Source organism: Pavona decussata, unplaced genomic scaffold (assembly GCF_977016875.1).
Source record: "Pavona decussata unplaced genomic scaffold, jaPavDecu1.1 SCAFFOLD_217, whole genome shotgun sequence".
NCBI lineage: Eukaryota > Metazoa > Cnidaria > Anthozoa > Scleractinia > Agariciidae > Pavona > Pavona decussata.
In genome coordinates, this window is record NW_028145622.1 from 395,001 (window position 1) to 414,034 (window position 19,034).

Consider the following 19,034-nt stretch of genomic DNA (forward strand, 5'->3'; position numbering starts at 1 on the left):
TCCAAATGGATGTATTTAGGGTAATGTCTGTTATCAATTCTCTTTAAGAAAGCTTAATTTAACATTAGTCAGTCAACAATTCATCCACCAATCAATCAATCAATCAACCAATTAATCAATAAATCTATAAATCAATCGATCGATCAATCAATTAATAAAATAATTAACCAACCAACAATTAATTAATCAATCGAGTGATCATTCGATCAATCATTCAGTTTTCAAATTACAGAAAATTTAGAAAAGCATATAAAGATATCAATATGCATAGGCCATTCCTAGTTGCTTTTAACCTCATTGTGGAAGCCAAGTTTCGAGTAAAGCTTTTCATGTGAAAATTAGTTTGTTTGCATGGTCCATATGAATGAAAGCTAATTTTCGAGATAAAATCTATGCAAGAAGTCTACCTTTGACACTGAGGCTCAAAGCAACTTGGAAATAGCCTATTGCTTACTGTTCATTGCCGAGATCGTATGGTACCATTAAACTGCCCACCATCTTGGTTCATAATGATCATCGCAACGTAGGGAGAGCTCCAAAACTACCGAGGAAGTTTTAAGAGAAGGGCTAGAAGCTTTACACCCCCTTCCCCCAGCCTCGGTGGTTTTGGCCCCAGGATTGCATTCGCCATTACAAACCACCATGGTATCAATTTGATCGAGATATACGATCTAGGCAATCACATGGGGAAATAAGAGTCTTTAAGGTTACCCTATACCTTCAGAGGTGTCTCGCGTCCAAGCGATGTAGCGCGTCCAGTTTAAACTGTAGATACCTAAACCCCTATATCAAATTAAAGCTTATAGAGCTGGCTATCAAACTATACCAAGAATATTGAACTAAAATAAATTGTCGAATTTTTCACGACCTCTAAATGCGAGCGCCCGAATCACCTTTTTAAAGCTACAAGTCAAAGCGAATTTTGTTTTTCGCTAACTTAATTTGCTTCTCAGTTTCCGCACCCAAAACGCTAAAAAAATTCTTTGTTTAGTTTGATAGCCAGCTGTATAAGCTTTAATTTGATATAAGGGTGCAGGTCTCTACAGTTTAAACCGGACGCGCTACATCGCTTGGACGCGAGACACCTCTGAAGACACCTCTGAAGGTATAAGGTAACCTTAAACAGCGTTTTGTAGACGCCATTGGTATTGATAGCTCTCTCAAGTCCCTCCCCTAGTTAACGGCTACTAATATTTATTCGTAACATTCTGTAGATACCTGTCCAGAATGCATGGATTTTAGCAGCAGTAATACAGGTAACTTAGTTGCAAATTTAGAACTATATCCACTAGCTCTCCTTTCTTTTAGCTATCTTCATTAATTTTCAGTTGAAAATATTGTACACATCAATTAAAGTTCTATGCTGCGTTCAAATTCTTACAGCTATATCGAGCCTAAATATTAGTATTCTTGGACGCCTTTTATCTAAAGTTGTTGCCTAGCCTGTGCCTGTAGAACTTTGCGTCTAAGGAAACTTTACTTGAGAAAGGAAATTTTACTTGGGTTCATAATCACTGTACCCTTTTGCTAGAGCACGTGGTGTCTTCAAAGACGTGAATGTCCGAAAACAAACGTTCAATCTCCGCTAACGTGACGCAAGAAATTTGGCGTCGGCTCGGGTCATAATGATTACGATGATGTTGATAATGACGATGATAACGACAATGATAATGGTGATGATGATTTTGATCATCACGATGATGATAATGATGATGATGACAATGATGTTGATGATGATGATGATGATGATGACGATGATGATGTTGATGTTGATGACGATGATGATGTTGATGATAATGACGATGATAACGACAATGATGATGGTGATGATGATTTTGATCATCACGATGATGATAATGATGATGATGATGATGACGATGATGATGATGATGATGATGATGATGATGATGATGACGATGATAACGACAATGATAATGGTGATAATGATTTTGATCATCACGATGATGATAATGATGATGATGACGATGAGGAGAAGGAGGAGGAGAAGGATGGCAATGGTGACGATGTCGATAACGGTGACGATGACAATAACGATGATGAGGGCCCTGAAAGTGACAATAATGGTGATGAAATTAAAATGATGACCCCAGTACTAAGATACTGGCCCCCAAACCAACCATACTTAGTAGGTTTAACATTCGATTCTGTTGCGACTGTTATTAATATAAACACCCTCTTAATGACTAATTTGGCTAGCCTTTTTTACTAAAGAAGCATAAAAGAAACGAACATAATATAAAATAACGCCATGCACTTTTTGCTTGTTTTAGTTCAAACCAAGACTACCACAGCGCCGTCAGAAAATACAACATTGGTATATATAACGACAACAAAAAATGTCAAGTTTGACATTGGCGACAGAGTGGAATTGTATTGCAAGGTTGCAGTATCAGTGCCGTTCTACGCCACGTTCGTCACTGCCAAATGGATCAGAAATAAAACACAGGAAGTTCTTCAGAAAGCGAACTTCACAGTTGATATCTATTCACAGAGGCTTCATTTTGATCCTTTCCATCATATAATTGATAAAGTATCTCTTAAGGACAAAGGATTGTACAATTGTAAAGCGTGGTTCTGGAATTCTTCATCGTCCTTTCGTTCGGAGGCCGACACCTATTATCTAAATGTCAGGGGTAACTAACAACCAAACTTTATTGCTTTATTATTTTTATACGTTGGGTGTTCTCGAGACAATGTATTGAATCGATCCTTTAACCACCCGATAACTTTCCTTTAAACATTAATTACTAAGAAAAGCATTGTGAGTGATGGAACCAGTCCCCTACACCTACTAAATTTTCTTTCGATAAAACAAAAAACAAACAAAACCAAAAGCAAAAAAAATTCTACTTCACGTAGCCTTTGCCGAGTAGGCGTAGTGTGGGCTGGACATGGGTAAAAACGAGTTTATCCTGTTAACAGCAAACGTTCAAATGTACGCCTGTTTCAATTAGTTTTTTAAGCGCCTATCCCACATTAGCATACCTCAGTGACCGACTATCACGTAAACGCGCAATCTGATTGGCTACACAATTGCCGTCTATCGATCGGTAGACGGCACCTGGAGCTGTTGAAAATGGCTTTCCCTTGGCGTTTTCGTGAAGTTTGTGAAGAAGACGTACAAAACGTTTTGCAAAGTGCGATTCCAGAAAAAAAAAAAAAAAAAAAAAGAAGAAAGTTACAAAGTATGGAATAAAGATTTTTAAAGGTAAGTGCGAACAATTTCCGAAATAAAATGCTTTATTTAAAACCAACAACAAATTTAAGTTCGTGAGTAAACAAAACAAAGTGGTCAAAGAAAAGTAACAATTGAGGTTCTTGTTTTGTTTTAGACTGGTTTTCAACCCAAAAATAAATTACAACACCCATTGAACAACAAACCAAAGCCGAATTAAACAGGTGTTTGCAGACGTTTTATGTGTCAGTGAGACCGTGAACAAAGGGTGAACCGTTTAAAGTTTCTTCACTTAAAGCCATCCGAGCGGCCATTAATAGATATTTGAAGCACAGTTCTACTAACTATGTTTGAAGCAAGTACCTATTAACTAGCCGGGATCTATCGTCGGTGATTATGAATTTAAGAAGGCAAACGATACGCTAAATGCAGTCTGTAAAAATCTGATGAAAGAGGGAAAAGTTCGTCCAGTTGTTCATAAAACTCCCATCACAAGCGAGCAATTGCAAAAGCTTTTTGAAAGTAGTCAACTGGGAAATGCAGATACAAAAGATCCTAAACAATTACAGCAAACCGCGTGGTTTTACACATACCTGTATTTCGGGAGGAGAGGAAAAGAAAACCAACGCAATCTCACTCCAAAGATGGTTATAATCCGCCAAACACCCCAGGGTAGACGATATTTTGAGCTGCGAAGAGTTTCCAGGGGCGGTTTTGTCGACAAAAAACCACCAAGGCGGCATAAACGACAACATCGACGAAACAGACGGCAAAACGTTTGTCAACTCTTTTCCAGAGTTTGAAAATGCGAAGGACTTTGAAATTAAGCTTAGTTTGAGCTTAACATCATTTTTTTCTTCTACGGTTTGCAAGTTTCTGAGACTGCGCAATGTATGGCGAGATCAGTGTGTAGCTTTGTTTTATTGATGAATGAACTTTGATGAATGAACTTTGCAAATGCGCCAGTTTGTCAGAGTGCGCGGGATTTAACATGCATCATTGCACAAATGTATCAAAATTTATGAAATAAAAATATTTTTTGGCTTGATAGATCGATCACTGAGGTATGCTAAAACAATTAGACGGCTCGCTCTCGGTTTCTATCGCCTTTGATAGTTGGCTCGGGGCTTCGCCCCTCGCCTACTATCAGCCGATAGGAACCTCGAGCTCGCCGTCTAATTGTTAATTAATAGGCTTTCTGTGACATATACCTCTCTTTGATAGACGCTTCGTCCAAAAATTGAACAAAACAGCTCTATTCTATAAATTACTATTGATTCCTGGCTAGGAAGTAGAAAAAGGCGATTTCAAAGAACTTCACGGGCGGCGTTTTGGACATTGAGCAGACTTTCGTGATTCTTTCGGTGCTTTATATATCTCAGTATTCTAGTACTTTAGTATTTCAGTATTTAATATTTTAGCATTCTAGTATTTTTTTGTTTAAGTAATTAGTACTTTAGAATTCTAGTATTTTATCAGGCCATAAAAGAGACTATAACATTGACTGTAATTGCGCACGAACTGTGTTGTATTATAAAATATTTTTAATGGAAGATTACACCAAAAGGTAAAAATAATAATGGTGGTAACCAGGCTAATTGATCTTATTAGGTAAATGCAGCAATATTTTATTTATTTTCAGATCCTCTACCTGAGAACAGAAATTACACGGCTTTGCTGGCATCGTTGAGCGTTGTATCTGCCATCTTTTTCCTGAGCATTGTAATTTTCTTGGTTAAATACAAAAGGCGAGTTGCAGGTACACCCCAGACAAACTATATTTGACCCGAAATTAATAAGCACGAGTAGTTGTCTATCATCTCCTCGGAGAATCCGACAAATAGGCCCCGTCTACAATAACGTGTTTTGGTTTGAATCTCCATACACCTCGATACATTTTCAGGGAATTGCGTCTACTTTATTTCAATCTAAAATCCTTCATCGTTTTCATCGAAAACGCGTCCATTTGAAGACGCACTTCAGAGTAGACATTTGAAAACGAAGGCCTATCAAATGTCTGGACAGTAAAAATGGAGCCTTTCGCAAACGATGATACCATCCGATTGCAGATTTTTGTCGGGAACATTTTGCCTCCATAGCCATGTGAAAAAAAAGATATTGGTTTCTTGTAAAAAAATTGAATAAAATCCCTAAGATGTATCAAGATCTTGTTTCTTTGGGGGAGGTTCAATTTACCTTTACTCCCAGAGAGTACAGGTTAGGTTTCCCGTTAACCATTTTCAAACTAGTACCCCAACAGGTACCTGGGTAACTGTAATGAAGTCTATGTTAATAACAATTAGTATGATGATGATGATGATGATGGTTATCATTGTCATTTTTGCTCGTTTGGTAAAAAGCCCTCATCACTGAAGCAAACCACCAATTTTAATTACAGAGAGGTACAAATAGGTTAAGGCAACATCCTCTTCCAGTTTTAATTAGGATTTACATGCACTTCCACATGATTTAGAGTACCGCTTTAGGTAGATGAATGCGAATATATGATACATATATTTAAAGTCCGGGTAAAAGGGTAAACAGAAGAAAGAGCCTGGCAGGTATCTACGCAACTTAATTAAGCAGGGTTGGCATCTCGTTAAAACATTGTTTTTTGTTTTTTTTTTCAGGCTTTCTTTTCGCATCTGCTTTAGTTACGTAAATAACTGAGACTGACTTTCCTCAATTTAAACTTTAGTTAGATATAATAGATCTAGTTCATTGGCTTACTTAGTTTATTATTAATGTTGAATTGTGATTTTTTTTCGAATTTTATATCCTAGCACAAGGAAACGGCGCTACATCTGGAATGGCAGAAAATCTCGCACTGGAAACGTAAAATAAAAAAAAATTAATGATTAGTAAATAATAAGTAAATAAAGAAATAAATAGATAAATAAGTAAGTAACAATAAACACTTCAAAAGCTTATTAGCGGAGCTCCCGCGCGCGCCGCAAGGCGCGCGCGAGCGGAGCCCCATAGCTAAGAGATTTTGGTACACCCATCAGTGCGAGAAATTTTGGTTTGGTTATGACGTCACTTCCGTCCGACCGACCGTACAACGTACGTACGTACGCTCCTCCATGTAAGCAATGTGAAATGAGACACTCAAACCTTGTGCTGCAAATCAGGTTTTTTTCGGCGGGAAAATGCATGGCCAACTGCGCTGCCGGCCGGGTTTGTTTGGCAGGAAATTGCATCGCCAACTGCGTTTGAGAAAAAAAAAAAATTTTTGAAGACGACGTGTACGACAAAACGCAAACTCAATTTATGAATAAGTCTACAAACATGTAAAGCAAAGAAAGGGAGATAGAAAGAGATCGAGAAAACAGGCGACGAAGAAACGAAGTTCCACGTCAAAGAGAGCGATTGAGAGCGGTAGCAAACAGGGGAAACATGAGTGACGAACAAAGAGAGAAAGAACAGGAAAGGGTGCCGAAAAAACCTTGTGTTGCGGCACAGGGTTTGAGTGTCTCATTTCACATTGGCTTACATAAATGAGCGTATGTGCTGTAACCCAGGTTGTTTTCCGGCAAGAAAATGTATGGCCAACTGCGCTGCCGGCCGCGTTTGTTTGGCGGGAAGTTGCATCGCCAACTGCGTTTGAGAAAAAAACAAAACAAAAAAAATAATTTTGAAGACAAGATACAAAGTCAATTTTTATATGTGACCAACAGTAGGAGAAAGAGAAAGGCAACTAGCGCCAGGAGAAACAAATCGACTGGCACATCATCAGAATCTGGAAGTGAAATCATTTTACTCCGATCCGGCGCCACGAAACGTTGGATTTTTCCTCTTGAAGTGAAACGTTTCGCTCACTTAACGTTGTAAAACGAAAGGAAAAATCAGCAATGGAATAAAGGGACTGGTTATTCTCAGAAGAGGCGAGTACATTCATGCAATTTTGTTGACAAAACTTTGCTAGTTTGCTGGTTTGCAAGATATTGTTTTCTTGCAGTTTTGACACGCCGTTTGACTTAAGCTTAAGCTAATACTGCTAACTTCAGAACAGCATTTTGAGCTCTTTTTTTCGGTCCATGTTAATCATTTTCCTTGGAGTTTTATTTTCTGATCTCGTCCAATTTTGCCGTCAAACAGCGGGAGAAAGAGCAAGGCCGATCGCGGCGGGAGAAACAAATCGATTCTTTTAGCAGCTTTTAGGGGCGGCACTTCATAAACAGCGGCCGAATCTTGAAGATAAATTATTTTGCTCTAATCAGTGTCTAATCCGGCGCAATGAAATGAAATTAAGATTCGATGGATTTTTTCCTCTTGAAGTGAACCTCAACGTTGTAAACGAACGAAAAAATCAGCAATCGAATAAAATGACTGGTTATTCTCCAAAGAGGCGAGTATATTGATGTGATTTTGTTGACAAAACTTTGCTGTTTTTGCAAGATATTTTTTTCTTGTAGTGTTGACACTGCAACTTGTTTAACCTCAGAGCAGCCTTTTGAGCTCATTTTCCGGTCCATGTTCGTTATTTCCCTTGGAGTCTTATTTTCTAATCTCATTCCATTTTGCTTCATTAAAAAAAAAATTGATTCTGAGCTAAAATAGTCAGTCAAACAAACGTCTCCCAACATTGTATCGTTGGCATAAACTACTGACAAGTTTTTCTCGCATATATTTCTGACAATCTTGACAGAGAACAAACAAAAATACTTAAAACGGTAGGATATAACCGCAAAGAGAAAGATGTGTGAGTAATTTTCACTGAAAGTCTTTTCAAAGAACGTTAAAAGCGAATGTAAAATTAAAGTGTGATTTCATTTTCATCAAAACAAAGTTTACGCAAAACATTCATGCATTCGCTTGTTTTTTGTGAATTTTTCAAAGATCGTTTTTTAGTTTATTTTTGTACTTATTGCTATGAATTATCACAGTGCTTTTTTCATTTATTACTCAAAGATATATTTGAAGTGTGTTTTTTGGTTAGTGTATCCATTTTCTCTGAGGTTTATAGCGTACGGCCTTCTTGATAAGCAAAATTTACTAGGCAGTGACAGTGCCGGTAGTGCGCGTTGGCTGTTCACAAACCGTTTTGCCTCGATCATCTTAAAAACTAAAAACAATAATAAAAACAGAAAATATCATTTTGAGCCATTTAAATTCCGCTTTAATAACACAGAGGGCACAATGTTGCTAAAACTATCAAGGAACTTCGTAAAACAGTCAGTAAAACACTCATCGAACAAATTATTTTATTTTTTCGTAGGGTACAAAACAAACAAAACCGACGAGAACAGTTCCCATTAAACACATGTAATTAAGAGAGAATACAAGTTTAATCCAGGAGCAAACTAACAACGATAAATCAAATGTTAGGCATCAATTAATTGTTCACCTGCGCTGTGAAGCTTCCTACCGCTTGGAAATCACACGAACATGGAGCGATACTAAAATAGCAAACGATGGATCCAAAGAAGGAACTTGCGGAGTAATTTCTTCCTGCTCCTTCCTCCCATCAAAAGGACACTTTCATCCTCGGTTATCGTTCGTTAAAAGCACTTGGACGCCACGTCTGATTTCAGTTTCTCAACCAAACAAAATAAAATCAATCCGATCCAAGTCTTTAGTTTTTGACACAAATAATCTTTTGCTGTTTCTTGTGAGAGACATCAAAATTAACCTTTAGGAATTTCCCTCAACGCTGCAGCACTTGATTTCCATGTATTTTTGCTACAGAGAACCCGGCTTTAAGAGTCGAACTTCGAAAGAACCTCAAAGAACTTGGTTTTCTTTTGGACACAAAATGCAGAAACCAACAAAATGTAAAACTGTCGTGCTCAGCCAATCAGGAGCGAGTATTTTCGCCGCTCGACCAATCAGGAGTAAGTAATTTTGCCCTCGGTGAAAGGAAAATTACGAAAAACTGTCCTCTGTTACAACAAATCACCATTCAGTTATTTTGCCCTCTGTTTTACATTGTTATTGTTGATGAGCAGTTAGCTGCATATGCATTAAAAATGTACTATATAGCTGCAGAATTGATGAGGAACTCATAAGGTTATTACGTTCATACAATAAGCAGACTTCTATTGTGGAGCTCCGCTTTTAGGCTTGGCTAAATATATATATTAATATCATCCATAAGACCGTTCAGCCATCAGATCGCTGACAATGTACAACGTACGCGCACTTAATATATGTCCCTTAATTAGTGATCTTTGCATACAAAATACAAATACGGCTAAAATATAATAGATTTTCAAACCATATTAGCATAGGAATACAACAAATGGCGTCCAGTTATATTGGTTTTTAATCAACATGGAGGCCAAGCCTCTCGCCATACTTTTTGGATAATTCTTAAACGAAAGTGACTGAAACCTAAAGAACGAGCCTAAAATACAAGAACGTACCTTCAGTATCCAGGGCTAATTAAGGCTTTGTCAGTTCGAACGAAACCACGAGGCTCGCCTTCTTTTAGTTTTACGCTTCTCGCGAAGATCATTCTTAGACCTTTACCCACGAGACGCTACCTACAGCACCATGCTGAGAGAAAAGCGAGGGCTATTCCTTAGATGTTGTACCACAAATATAAGAAAAAACTCAGTTGTTTTGATTGTATGCTAAATTCCTCCTTTCCATTTGAGCTATAGACTCCTTTCGAAATGTTAAAATACAATCTGAAATCGAGTTCAACCCGAACAACAGAAATGAATAAACGAGATTGTTCAATTTCCTTTGTTTGTGTCCTATAGGCCTCATGCATTGCAAAGCTGAATTTTAATGTCCAGCACCAGCACCACACAATGTTTTTGAGGTTGTTCATTCACATCACATCTAAACTTTACTCAATAGGCCATTTTCACGATGGCGTCATTTTACTACAACTACCAGAATTCATTTCGTTTTCCTATTCAAATTCAAATTTTGTAATTCCAGTGGACAGCAAAGAACAATAACTCTAATAAGCATGAGAAAACAAAAACCAGAAGGATTCTAGAAGTTGTAGTAAAATGACGCTATAGTGAAAATGTCCTATTGAATAAATGCTAAAGAAAATATTACATACCTCCAAGAAAACAAAACAAAATGTGATTATTACGATCCAGCCGTGTCACGTGCAACTCGACGGACTTTGAAGAATATCAACTCAGTTTAACAGCTGCGGTGTATTACAGTGATTTCGCACAACAAATCATCGAAAAGCGGCTGTATCCGACTGAAACTATAATTTGATATATTTTATCCAGTTCTCGATATTTCACGAGGTAAGTGCAATTTATCATTATTTTGTTAGTAAATCGTTATTTTCATGTTGTTATGCTAATTACGAAGGCGGTGTTTGTTGACAAAAGTACAGTTAAGACTTCTTCTTCTATAATTTTCTCTTTTTAACTGCCCAAAAATTTTATTGCATATTATTACAGACGAGACATTGCTCTTTAACCGGGATGCTGTTTTAGGATGCCAACTAATGTATCTTTAGCGATATTTTCCTTTAAACTCGGCCATTTTTTTGGCACTTGAAGAGTAGTTCAATAGGGAAGAAATTAAAAATTTTGTAAAAAATTCAGATTTTGATCAAATTCCCAAAAAAGCTTCTCAACACAACAACAAACATTTGCTTGTCTCGAATAATGAGATTTTGTTCGGATTTGTAACGCTTTCTTTGTAGGGCAAATTCTTAAAAGTGTGACCTAAAATGGCCGCTGAAAGCCCCCTCAGAGCGGTAAAACAAACATGGTCGCACTACAGCTAAAATACGAATCGAACTGAGCTGAAAGTTATATTTACGTGAATCACTTATATAGACCATTCTTCTGAGAAAGTTTGAGGGATTTCATTTTTTCTCGTCCAAACGACGATAGTCGATATTTACAGAGGACGGCTCTTAAGGACACTAACTCGCGGTCCCGAGGGTGTCCGCAATAAAGGGAGTTGACTGTACAAATATTTTTTATAAAGGTAAAAAGTGAAGGTAAAATCGAACTGCGAACCAAAGTGTCCCTCGCAGTCGGAGCTTTAACCTGGTTTTGCGTGGCATGAAGCAATTCGGCTTATCACTAATCCTCAGATGGGATGCTAGTCCCTCACAAGCTCGCCACCAGCAGTATATCGCCGGTACTCATTCATACACTTGGGAGAAGAGAGTCAATGTGGAACAAAGTTTCTTGTAATTGATTAACCGCTTTCATACTTTCACTCTATGTTCAGTAAATAAATTAGTTAATTAATAATATCATTCACAGATAACAGTTCGACCACAGAGAAGGAATCACTGGCACAAGAAATTGAGTTGGGAAAATCTTTGGATGGAGACAGGCATCCTAACATTGTCAACTTTCTGGGATGCGTATCAACTTCCAGTAAGAAATCATTACTGCTACGGTACTGAAGCACAATTTTGACATCTTTTCTGGATAATGAATTTAGGTGACTCCATCGAAACAGAAGGTGCAGTGAAATTTCGTTTTAGAACTTTTCAATTGCTTATTAATGAGTATATTAAGAAATTACTAGTAAAACAAGAGGTGTTGACTATGCCTGTTTTTACGCTATTTCCCTAGGAAGTACGTAAAAAAATTCCGTTTTCTTGTAACAGCAGAAAACAGATTCCGGTGGTAATTCCATGAGAATATTTCGAAACGGAATGATGAGAAATACTTCAAATTTGGACATAGCACCGAAAGTATAGGTATTTTCTTTAAATACATGATATAAAAATGGTGGTCACTCTGTATGTGTGCGCTTCTGCAAGTGCTATAATGACGCAAAAAATTATACGCAGACAGGATGCGCAAGTCAAGTTATTGCAATCACTTTAAGAAGTACAAAATTTATCTTTTCCGAAAATGAAGAATGGAGTTATGACACACTCAGCACTAGAAAGACTAGATTTCATAAGAAATTTCAAAGGACCACCAAAACGATTAATATATTCAATTGTTACCCTGAAGTCAATTGTGCGAAACGTCTTTTTTAAAAAAATGTACGTGTATCCTACATGTATCTTAAGTACCGTCATTTACCCTATGCCATGTACACTACTTAACCATTAGCACCGTTTATGTTTGCGTCCAAATGTAAACTTTTGAGAGCCGTTATTTTTTTCTCATTGTAACTCTGGCCCTGAAAAAGCACTAGTGGTACCATTTGAAATATTGGCCCAAATAAATTGCACTTTGCTGTAGCTAATGTCATCCCTGCTATCAGTTTAGTCTTCTTATTATTCATAGAAACACTTGGTTTTTTGGTTTGTTTGTTTTTTTTTTAGCCAAGTTTTGTATTTCTTTGATTGTTTATTCACGTTAATTTAAGATCCAATGATGTTGATTCTGGAGTATGTGGCATATGGGGATTTACTTGGCTACCTGAGAAAAAGCCGTGGAATGGAGGACAAACACTACAGCTGCTCAGAGAGTTGTGAACAGGAAGTAACGTCATATGAACTCCTCTCCTTCGCCCAGCAAATTGCTTCCGGGATGAGCTTCCTAGCTTCTAAGAAGGTACGTGCTCCATGTTCAAGTTCTGTTATGAATGGTGTATTAATATCCCAAATTCGAACCATTAAATCACGACAGAAGGGACAGAAACACTCTTTACTGTCTCATTCATGGCATCTCCACGCATCACTAAGGTTTGGCTTTTTTTTTTCACCTGTTCACCCATATTTACAAAAATTTCAAAATAACATTTTTCTGTATTTTGTTTGTATTATGCCCACAAGTTTTTAGCTGACTTAACTTTTTTGGGGGTGGTGGTGGTGTGGTTTTATTGATATGAACTAAAAGCGTTTGGCACAATGTGGAATAATTGTGTATCCGGTGTAGATACATATTAATTTCTGCTGCCAATAAAATTACTCTAATTTTCCTCTCTATTATTAGATTCTCCACCGTGACCTTGCAGCTCGTAATGTTCTCGTAGGTAAAGGAATGATTTGTAAAATCACAGACTTTGGTCTGGCGCTAATCAGAGATAAATATCAGTACCTTTACTGCACTGCCATCCGGAAGGTAAGAATACATTGGTTGAGGTCACACTTCGCTTACTGCAGATAAATGCTTTTACGATAGTAAAATAAGGTAAAGTGAGCTTGTTGACTTAGACATTAGCTCGATGGACTCTGGTCTCTGCCTGTCAATAAAAACGGCAATTTGGGGACAATAAATGTGATACCGAAATTCTGTTTGACATTGATTTCTCTTATTTCATTGCTGGTACCAGATGGTTCATAGGAGCCGTAGAATTTCAATAAGCGAAAGAGACAACAGAGCGGAAATGGATTTCGAAGTCTCTGAACCCTACTCCAAACCGTGATTATAAAGCCTCACAAAATATGGCCCCTTTACTTTCGTGAAATCCAGTTCCACAATACAAAAATTGGTGTCACTTCATTTCTTTCCTTCAAGCAAATGTTGGTAGTAATTTTTTGCGGTGAAATAGAATCGGCGTTGAGCTTTCACTTTAACTTTAACTTAAAATACAAGTGTACGTAATATAAATTTTCCAATACTTTTAAATATATTATAGTTTTGTGTGTGTTTTTCATCCAACAGGGCCGCTTGCCAATCAAATGGACGGCCCCTGAGCACTTGTTTAACGACTCACCTGATAAAGATGTGAGAGTATCTGAGAAAAGTGACGTGTAAGTTTTTGGATGAATCAAAACTAACAACCCCATAAGATAAAAAAAAAAAAAAAAAAAAAAAAAAATCGTCGGCTGCAAACGTCCAATTCGGTTTTTGCTGAACCTATAAAACAAGTTTGGTAGCTTATTCATACAATTAAGTATATAAACAAATTCAATTGCCATTCTCAAACATTTAGAAGGACTGTGATACTACTACTTGAGCCGTTTTGTCAGGGCCAAAAATCAAAAGTGCTCGGAAAACATGAAGTTGCTGTTAGAGCACCGGGAAAAAAGTATTAAGCGATTTATCAAGGGACGAACAAACTATAAGCAGTTTTTGACGATTTCTCTACAATACACAAGAGGAATTTGAAAAAAATGGCCAATTGCGGGAAGCTGAAGACAAGCGATGCCGCAGGAAGGATGCAGTTGAGCATACGCATACCTAGGGCTCAGCTGGCCAGAACTTGCCCTGACCAAGTTCCAATGGAATAGGTGGGTCCAGGATTGGCCTTCACGTCCATTTGGGGGCCTACCGCAGGTTTTGATATGCGAAGAATCCGCTATATAGAGAGGATATTACATGGCGGGAAGAAGATATGAATTTTATTTTCGAGTGGTAAAAATAGCGTGTGAGTAAAATATTGTTTTTAACTCGAGAAAATAATATTCTTATCAAAAAGCCACCGTGTAGTTTTCTTTTTATTATATAAACAAATCTATCGCTCGGTAGTTTTTACCGACTATAGTACAGAAACAACCTTGAAAAGGCGGGAAATGACGTCATCAATATCTTCACTAAATAGGGTATGGAAAATACTCCACTCGGGTCCCGGATGTAGTTTCGTATGAATTTTACGAGTGGTGTATTTTCCAGTGAAACACTCCCGGCTATATAATAAATACAGCTAACACTCTTAAGGAAAATCGTAGTAATTGGACAATTCTCAATCTTCAGTTATGAACTGATGTTGGACTGCTGGAATGACGATCCCAGCCATCGGCCAACATTTGATCGTCTCTATGGAATAACAACAGAATTCCTGCAGAATGAGGTACAATGATCTTCTCTGTTTTTCAATCGCATTTCCTCTTTGGATTTGGTACAAGGTACACTTGACAACCACGAACATGCATTGATAATTTTGTTTTTTACAGTGGAGGATGTAAAAATCCCGCTTTGATTGATCTGGAGGAGTTTAGTACTGATTTAAGTACAGACTCACGACTTATGATATGAGGTACAGAAAGTTCTCGTACTCCTCCCTGGTAAAGAGTTGCACTGATCAAGATGACAGATAGTTGGCCAATCACTAGCCTTGTTAGCCTTCCATTAGCCAATAGGCGTGTTTTCTGTTATAGATCATATATGTCATAATAAAAACCTAATTTGTCATTTCACACTCCACGCAGATCGTCCCTGCGACGATATTTGAAAATATTTCTAATTTTGTGCTCGATAACCGATTCTATTTGGCCTTGCGCATGCGTTTGTACTATAATAACCTGCAGAGGATGTCATAACGTGGTATCAGAGCATAAAGGCCCGTTTAAACGGTTTCAACATTTGCTTCAACATGCGTTAGACTCTTGGTTGAACCAAATGTCGGGGCGTTTGAACGGGGTTTTTCAACACTGTTGAAAGTGTAAAAAATATTGAAAGTTTGTTGAAAGCGTGTTGAATCAAATTTAAATTGGTTTAAACTTTCATTCAATATCCATACAACACTTGCTTTGTTCTCGAAAATGTTGAATGGTGTTGAAGCCGTTTGAACACTCCGTTCAACATTTGTCCAACATTTTCCCAACTTCCATTCAACTTTCGTTGAACGATTGTTGTTTTAAATGTTGAGACCTTTTATACGGGCCTTAAGTCATACTACTCACTCGGCTCTCGTAGCATATGAACGCACTTCTTACCACGTTTTGACATGGTGTTTGGGTTATCAGAGTCCACACCAACGGGAAAATGGAATCTGTCTGTTTAATGGCGTAAACATTCTTTTCCTCCAAATCGCTAGGCATAAACAGCGGAATAAACTGCGTAAATGCGTCTCGCGTTTCAATGTTACAAATCCCTTCTAGCGCTATTTCCTTTCTCGTTATTACTTTTAAAAGCTACTTAGCTTTTCCCAAGTTTGCAGAATGGCATAAAGACATAAGCGTTCTTGTAAATTCGAGCCACCATACGATAAATGATAAGTCAAATAGCAGCGAGTTCTATAAACCTGGGCCCGGTTGATCAAAAGCCGATTAACGCTAATCCACGATTAAAAGTTTCAAGGGGTTTTCACCTCGCTCATTAAAATGTTTTTAAAAGCTAATTTTAAGCTAATGGTAAAGAAAAGTATACGTCAAAACTGAGGGATAAAAATCTCTTTGAAGAATCTTTGTTGATTAGTAATTAAACCCACAACAAAGTTCACACTAATCCAGGATTAGCTTAGCCGGGATTTGAACAACTGGGCCTTGAGTGGCATGCACTTGCCTATTGCGGTAAGCGAAATTGGAAATTGCTGCAATTCTAGGTTTTTTCAGTAATGAAAATTTAAGCTTATCTATTCCTGGAAAAACGAATTAACAGCTACTAACTTACTATTATTTATTTCAGTATTATGTCGATCTGGATTTGTCCAAGTACGAGTCAAGTCTTTACACAGATGTGGAAGAAATAAATGCTAGTGTCAACGAAGCTGTGTCCCTAGAGCCTGGGAACATGGCTGCGGTGAACGATATCTCAAAGGATCCTAATGAAGCCACAAAGAAAGACATCAGGCCATAGCACAGACTATGTTAATTTAATATTGCACTTGGGCCTCTCAGCATACATTTAATGTTGCTACAGGAAACATGTCAAATGCATAACTGATGCAAGTAATGATGATGATTACGATGACGATGGTGATAAGTCTTATGCATGCAAGGTTCTTTGTTTGGTGTGGTACAGTGACAAAAAACAAAACAGGACGACTTGGGCAAGCCCTAGACGAATTTTTTAAAGTTAATTTAGAATAAAGACAGCAGCCCAACTCCCCCCCCCCCCCCTCCAACATACCCACACACACAAAAAGGAACCTTTTATCCCTTGACGGATCTCCCCTATGCTCCCTTTCTCAAATTAAAGGAGAACAATGAAAAGATGTTAACGCAAGACGTTTTTTCGCTCCTCCTCTTAATTGTCCTTTTTTGTGGGAATTTTTGTTTCTTTTTAGCTGAGTATCGCTAGAAAGCTCGCGTTGTAAAAATGGAATAAAAGAATTGGAACTAAAAATTATATTTAATGACAGAAGTAAAAAAAAAATTAGTAAAAACATAACAGCCAATGGGAGACAAACTTGTAGCGCTCACTGAATAAAATTAACTATGGTAGATAAAAAACAAACAAACAAACAAACAAACAAAAACAATAAATCACTGCTAACAATGATTACTTTACAACGATAAAGGGTAAAACGAATCCTAAAATAGCAATAATGAAATCACATCATTAACAACAAAACAATTTACTAAATTTATAAAAATTTGTATGACAGACTATTGTTGTCATATTATTCTCATAAAGATAATTGGAATAAAAGTCACATAATTGGAATCGATTTTTGTTTTTGACAGATCATAAAATATCTTACTCAATGTGGTAGTATTCCTACTAGCTGCAATTGAAAGTAAAACTATATTCCTTAACTAAATAGATTTAATGTTGTAATTATTGTTATTTGTGAAATTATTAGTGGAAATAAATTGTTGTTTTTTTTTCCGAAAGACATTTATTTGAACGTCATTTAACAAGAGCTGAGATGACTCATAGCGAGCCGATACAAACGCTTCTAGTTTGTTGCGAGCCAAAGTTTTCGCGCCTTTTTCCATTTCTGGCGAATTTTAATACTAGTTCCCAGGCTTGGCCGTAAGTTTGTCATGGCATTGCAGGGACTTAGCTATTCTACGGCAAAAATGGCGCCCGATTACAATTCAACTTTGGTTTCAAAGAAGGCCGGTGTCTCAATAAATGAACTTCGAAGAAAAGTTTCGCGGGAAGGACCGCATATCATCCTTCTTGGCATATTGGGAGATTAAGTTAAGCGTGTGCGTATCAAGCGAATTTTAGCAAGGTTTGGAAGTGCTCTACTCAAATGGGTCAACTTACAGTAAAATTGGACATAAGTTTTCCAACCTTGTCATTAATATCGTACAGTTCTGCGCGTGATCCAGCCGCCGAGAGTTAAAACCGCTCAAAAGGGCGTTTGTAAGCTCTGAGAAGCCTTGAACAGTTGAAAGCACGGTAAAATACACCGGGTCAGCTTTATCAGACTTTATTGTAATTTTTGTGGGTTTTCGAGGGAATATTGTAATTTTCGATCGAATTTTAACGCCATACAAACTCTTATATTACGCTTTGGTAACCTGTGCTCACACTTGTCTATTAAGTAAATGTTTCGCGACGAAAATAACTGGAAAAGCCCATTTCCCAGTTGCCTTGAACCTCATTGGGAAAGTGAGAAGCTTCGTGCATAGCTTTTATTATGAAACTTACTCCCATTAAATTCAAGCCTGAATTTTTTCAGGGTTTTCCGCAAAAGTGTGTTTGCATAGATAACTGCGAGAATCCCAAGGGTTCTTCGTATAATCTTTCATCCGCAGTGCGTATAAATGTTTCATATATATTCACATTGATTTAGTCTTCAGGGGTATATTATGAACTCAGAACATGACCAGCTCCCAGCTGCCTTGATAGCTCAGTTGGTAGACCATTGCACCGGCATCGCAGAGGTCATGGCTTTAAATCCCGTTCAAGCCTAAATTTCTTTTCCAGGTTTTTCGCAAAAGTCTTATTGCGTAGATAACTGTGAGAATCTTAAGTTTTCTTCAATATAATCTTTCATCCGAAGTGCATTCATATCAAAACTAATTTTCATTTGAAAAGCTTTGCTTTTCCTTTCATAATGAAGTTCAAAACAACTCAGAAATGGCCTTTTCATGGGCTGTGTCAACAAGTTGACTTTTCAATAATCGAATCTATTGTCATAGTCTGCAATAATCTCATGTTAATATCTTGTCAATCCAATCTTTTTAAAAGACGCCAGTGTATTAATTGAACTGTCTGCCGCTGTTTTTCCGCCATCTCAGAAAACAAATACAAATGTAAGTACAAAACTCCATGGCAGAGGTTTTTAATTTCCTAACATAAACTTATCAAAAATTAAATACAACTAATGTAGAGAGTTTGTCACAATAATACTTAAATTATTCATTACA

The 19,034-nt window shown here is 37.3% G+C and overlaps 2 protein-coding genes across 2 annotated transcripts; both read left to right on the plus strand.

The window, feature by feature from the left end:
• The first annotated feature begins 1,029 nt into the window (after positions 1 to 1,029).
• LOC146459683 (uncharacterized) lies at positions 1,030 to 5,390 on the plus strand. Its single transcript, XM_085089195.1, has 3 exons — positions 1,030 to 1,256; positions 2,292 to 2,654; positions 4,839 to 5,390. Exons 1-3 carry the CDS (start codon positions 1,232 to 1,234, stop codon positions 4,979 to 4,981), a joined length of 531 nt encoding a protein of 176 aa, XP_084945321.1. The 5' UTR covers positions 1,030 to 1,231; the 3' UTR covers positions 4,982 to 5,390.
• A 6,013-nt stretch (positions 5,391 to 11,403) lies between these two features.
• On the plus strand, positions 11,404 to 16,563 carry LOC146459684 (fibroblast growth factor receptor-like). Its single transcript, XM_085089037.1, has 6 exons — positions 11,404 to 11,514; positions 12,467 to 12,654; positions 13,036 to 13,164; positions 13,708 to 13,796; positions 14,740 to 14,836; positions 16,393 to 16,563. Exons 2-6 carry the CDS (start codon positions 12,472 to 12,474, stop codon positions 16,561 to 16,563), a joined length of 669 nt encoding a protein of 222 aa, XP_084945163.1. The 5' UTR covers positions 11,404 to 11,514; positions 12,467 to 12,471.
• Positions 16,564 to 19,034: the final 2,471 nt, after the last annotated feature.

Excerpts from the sequence above, each read along its gene's own strand:
- LOC146459684 (XM_085089037.1), top strand. The coding sequence starts at position 12,472 with ATGATGTTGATTCTGGAGTATGTGGCATATGGGGATTTACTTGGCTAC. Across the intron at positions 13,165-13,707 it reads ACTGCACTGCCATCCGGAAG|GGCCGCTTGCCAATCAAATG; the intron begins GTAAGAATACAT and ends TTCATCCAACAG. Across the intron at positions 13,797-14,739 it reads GTATCTGAGAAAAGTGACGT|TTATGAACTGATGTTGGACT; the intron begins GTAAGTTTTTGG and ends CTCAATCTTCAG.
- LOC146459683 (XM_085089195.1), top strand. The coding sequence starts at position 1,232 with ATGGATTTTAGCAGCAGTAATACAG. Across the intron at positions 1,257-2,291 it reads TTTTAGCAGCAGTAATACAG|TTCAAACCAAGACTACCACA; the intron begins GTAACTTAGTTG and ends TGCTTGTTTTAG. Across the intron at positions 2,655-4,838 it reads CTATTATCTAAATGTCAGGG|ATCCTCTACCTGAGAACAGA; the intron begins GTAACTAACAAC and ends ATTTATTTTCAG.